The sequence below is a fragment of the Cibotium barometz genome, chromosome 17 (genome assembly GCF_041138505.1).
Source record: "Cibotium barometz isolate CiBa-2024 chromosome 17, ASM4113850v1, whole genome shotgun sequence".
Taxonomy (NCBI): Eukaryota; Viridiplantae; Streptophyta; class Polypodiopsida; order Cyatheales; family Cibotiaceae; genus Cibotium; species Cibotium barometz.
Window position 1 is genome coordinate 26,556,064 of NC_141062.1, and position 4,874 is coordinate 26,560,937.

Below are 4,874 nucleotides of genomic sequence, written 5' to 3' on the forward strand. Positions count from 1 at the left end.
GTGAGAATGGGCACTCCCAATTCAGAACTCAAAGCCCAGTGCCCTCAAAGAAAGACAATTCCTGCCATGGAGTATACCAGACTGTCACTAAACCCTTCATTCGGACGCCGTCACGTCCCAGGCCAGACCTCGGATGTCCTGTAGAAAGCAAGATCATCAGAGTTTATAGAAAATCGAAGGCTAATAATCTGTGGAAGGCGACATTATCTAAATCCGAAACTAATGACACTAGTTTGCGTGGGGAGGATGATAACCCTGATGCGTCCAAAGCTGTGAATGGATATTTTATGAATGGGACAGCTGCGCCTACAACTTTCGACGAAAGCTATACACATTTAATCCTAACGGTAACATGCATAAATTCGGGGGGAGATCTCGCCTGCATGCTAGGGACCACCAATATCGAGGGAGATTTCTTAAAACCAAAGGAGTTTGTTGATGCACGACATGTAAACCTCATTAGATATTAGAATGAACTTAGCTCCCATGTGTTTATTTGCTTGATATTTTAAGCACTTGAGTATTTAAAAAAGGTTAACTCTTGTATATAAATTTGGATTTCATAATTAACTAAGTAAAACATTACCAATCTGTGTAGGTATGATCATGCACTAAACCTAAACACTAAAGGACCACAAAGGATTGTGGAGTTTGCCAAAAGTTGCCCCGTCTTCAACTTCTTATGCACGTATCTACAGGTGAAAGTCGCATCTTTTATTAGAGTCTTATGCAATAATGTACATCTTTGACGATTCATAAAGCTTTTGTATTTTTAGTAGATTGCGCTCACAAGCCTTTTCTTTAAATGGGCCTCCAGCTTTTGTCAATGGGGAAAGGAAAGGACTTGTTCACGAAAAAACTTTCAAAATAGGGTGCAGCATTGCTAACGAAACTCTAGAGAAAGATGGAAGCATGACATCAGATATCAATGTGGAAAACGAGCTCGACCTTATCCAAAGAAAAATGAGTGATGTCTTGAATAAGACCCAAACAGATGATATGCACTTGCCCTTCACACTAGTAAATGATCATCACAGGGAAAAGTTCCTTCTACAAACCATGAAGGAGCTAGGTATGGAGAGGTAAGAGTATCAACACCTTTTTTTACTCATGACAAACTTGGTGTTTGAATATTGAGCATCGAGTAATGGTTGGTGTACTTCATGCAAATAGGACATAGTAACACATGATTGACTTTGTTTATAGAAGAGCATTTTAATGAACATTAAAAATCAAGCATAACCTTTCCTTTTATCCATTTATCGAGTACATATAAATTTCAATATCTGAATTCGGTCAAAAAAAGGTATGACCATTTAGAATTAAGTCGTCATTTAATGATAGCAATCTATTTAATATTGAAATACAATGTCTTGAAGGTTGAAATCTCAATTGAATGTGCGAGAAGTGCTTATTTTTGGAAAAAAAATATAAAACAATTATTTACAAAAGAATTTTTTGTGTATGTGTGTGTGTGTGTGTGTGTGTGTGTGTGTGTGTGTGTGTGTGTGCATGTGCATGTGCATCTATGTGTGTGTGCATGTGTGTGCATGTGCATGTGCATTTATGTGTATGTGTGTGTGCATGTGCATTTATGTGTATGTGCATGTGCAATTATCTGGCCTATGCTTTTGTGTAATAGTGATACTTGCCATGCAATACTCTATGACTTAGGATTGTTATAAAACACAATCCCCATTGCTTACTAGTTGAACACACATGACTTTCCATCCATTCTTGGTGGGAAACCCAATATGAGGGTGTGTGGCCATGTCATATAATAAGCATTACACATCGGTTAAGTTAATATACACCATTATATGACTTAATTATGATTGAATTAAAACAAATCCTTCACTTTTACTAACCACATCTAGAACGCTCTTTGGATCAACAAGAAATCTAGGGAGTTGGCCTTTCCCATAGGAAATTATGATTGGATCCATCATCCTTGCATTAAAAAAATGATGCCAAAAAGAAAATTAGATTGATAAGCCATATCTAGTTTTAATCAGATATAATACAAAACCCTCTTGTTGAGTATAATTAAACAATGTTGATGAAACATATATACCTATTTCCTTCCATCCACCCTGGAAAGGGGTCCTTGAAGGAGCTTTCCACTACACTTGGTCTAACAATAAACACCGGTAATTGGTCTCTCATGCTATCAATCAACATTTCTCCCATAGCTTTAGTGAAAACATAAGTGTCTTGCCAACCAAATAGCTTTGCCCTAGTAATGAGAAATATAAGTCTCTCTCTCTCACCAGAACTGCACTCAATTCCAAAACGCTCATGATCAAATCCAGAGAACGAAACAGTTAATAATTATTACTGTACATTACTTGAGTCGAGAGAACGAAACAATTAACTATACATTGGAATCGAGCTGAGAACGGATCGATTGCAATATATGTAAAGAGTTACATTTAATTAGTTCACCTTTCGCAAGGAAGCCACTGGCGCCTGTGATGAATATAATTTTACCCTTCAGGAACTCGACAATGCCAAGCCCTTCGTCCTTTTTTGACGTTCCGGCTGCCCGTTTATAAGATGAAGCTCGCTCAAGTTGCTCTAGATCAGTAACAAAAGGCATAGCTATGGATTTCTCAACTGCACCATCGATAACCAAAGGTACAGCTATGGATTTCTTCTGTCTATTGGATGAGTACATTAAAGGCGCAGCTGTCCCATTCATAAAATATCCATTCACAGCTTTGGACGCATCAGAGTTATCATCCTCCCCACGCAAACTAGTGTCATTAGTTTCGGATTTAGATAATGTCGCCTTCCACAGATTATTAGCCTTCGATTCTCTATAAATTCTGATGATCTTGCTTTCTACATTTGATCCGAGGTCTGGCCTGGGACGTGACGGCGTCCGAATGAAGGGTTTAGTGACAGTCTGGTATACTCCATGGCAGGAACTGTCTTTCTTTGAGGGCACTGGGCTTTGAGTTCTGAATTGGGAGTGCATGGGAGGGTCCATTCTACGCAAGAATGATTGATCCATGGAGGCGACAAAGTTAGACGGACTAGCTCACCAACACAGAGGAGATTAGGTCTCAATATAATGGTGAGGGTAGCAGAAGATTATATAGGCTTGGTAAGCTGTTGGTTGGTGGAGATTATATAGGCTTGGTTGGTTGGGGGAGGCCGGGGAGAACGGTGGGTGCTCCAACTAACTTACTGACTAGCTGCGCCCTTTCACTATACAAGCTGGTGTACTGTCATTTTGGTCACCGCCGCCCATCTATCGATTTCCAAAGCTGCCAATCCAAATTGAAACACGCTTTTTAAGGGAGAGGGCGGTTAATATTACGTTATAATTTTTCGATAGACATATGTTTTGAGATACATAAGCCATGGCAATGCCTTATGAATTAACCTAAGATAAAGTAAGATTTTCTACTAAATAAATAAATATAATGAATAGATAAATATATAATGAATAAATAAGCAATTTTGGAAGAAGAAATGTGATTATACATCCGAGGTCTGGCCTGGGAGGTCAAGGGTGTCCTCCTAACTATCAAGAGTGCTTCTGGTTCCAATTCTAACATCATCAATGTGTACAAGTCAAAAGTTAAAACATCCATCAACATCTCCCCTCGTATAAAAGCTGCCAATCCACTTTCTTAAAAGACATGTTTTGATTTTTGATTTTTTGATTTTACCCACCCCCTTCTCCTGCATGCCATTAGGCATTCGGTTTCAAATTTTATCTCTAAAATATAACCTTGCAATACAAAAAAAAAAAACATAAATGTGTACAAGTCCAAAGTTAAAACATGCCAAATGTATAAAAGCATTCAACTTCTAAATTGAAAAAGCCTTTCTTGATAGACACATTTTGATTTTTAATTTTTGATTTTGTAAAGGGGACATTTATATTACATTTTTTTTATAGACATGTTTTGAGATACATAGCCCATGACAATGCCTTATGAATTAACCTAAGATTAAGTAAGGTACAAATAACATTTTCTACTAGAAATAAATAAATAAGTATATTTATAACATGGATGCCGTAAAAGGAAGAGATTCTCGAGGTTCAATTTCCTTCATTTGAAGGGGGCCATGACCCAAAGGTGTTCTAATAAATACAAATACATAATATTTTTTAAAATAGCATATATGAAACACATGAGTAAAGAGTCTCCAAAGTTGAGGACATAACATTTGAATTTTCTTCGGATTTGTCATCCTCATTTACATGATCCTTCTAATGTTGAAAGAGGGTGGAAGGAAAGTAAGTATGGTAGAATACATAATCTTTGTTTCTTTGTATACTATTTTTTCTCACAAATGAATGAAGCAACTAGTGAAATAGCCCAAGAAAATAAACAAGCTTACTTTTGAAAATTTATGTAGCCTAGTCAATAAACTTTAACAAAAACACTAACCTCACATTAACAACACATTCTTTTAAATAAAAACTAGTTTTGTAAGTAAGTTTCCTTTTTTTCATTTAGTTAACTCAACAGATAATATTAATAAAAATACTAGTCTCACATTAGCAACATGTTCTTTTAAATAAGTTGCCAATTTTGTAAAAGTATATGTATATTGATTTAAAATTTTGACCATTTAAACTTACTAATTATGTATCAATATATAGTATAATATAGAATATCTTAAGATCATATTTAAATTTTAAAAACTATTATTCTAAAATTAGATACTATTGTTTGTTAGGTAACAACAAGAGAGAAATAATAAAATTGTGTTGATTTAAATATTCAAAATTTTCCCGCCTTCTCCTTCTCCCTCCCTCTCTCTCTCTCTCTCTCTCTCTCTCTCTCTCTCTCTCTCTCTCTCTCTCTCTCTCTCTCTTCTTGGAGCTCTTGTTGTTTGCAGGCATTAATTGT

The 4,874-nt window shown here is 36.1% G+C and overlaps 1 protein-coding gene across 1 annotated transcript; it reads right to left on the reverse strand.

Annotated features, from left to right (window-relative positions):
* Window positions 1-1,874: 1,874 nt before the first annotated feature.
* Window positions 1,875-3,029, reverse strand: LOC147629833 (uncharacterized). The gene is made up of 2 exons (XM_086810864.1): window positions 2,446-3,029; window positions 1,875-2,275 (listed from the first exon to the last, which is right to left on the reverse strand). Exons 1-2 carry the CDS (start codon window positions 3,014-3,016, stop codon window positions 2,175-2,177), a joined length of 672 nt encoding a protein of 223 aa, XP_086666990.1. The 5' UTR covers window positions 3,017-3,029; the 3' UTR covers window positions 1,875-2,174.
* Between the last annotated feature and the right edge of the window lie 1,845 nt (window positions 3,030-4,874).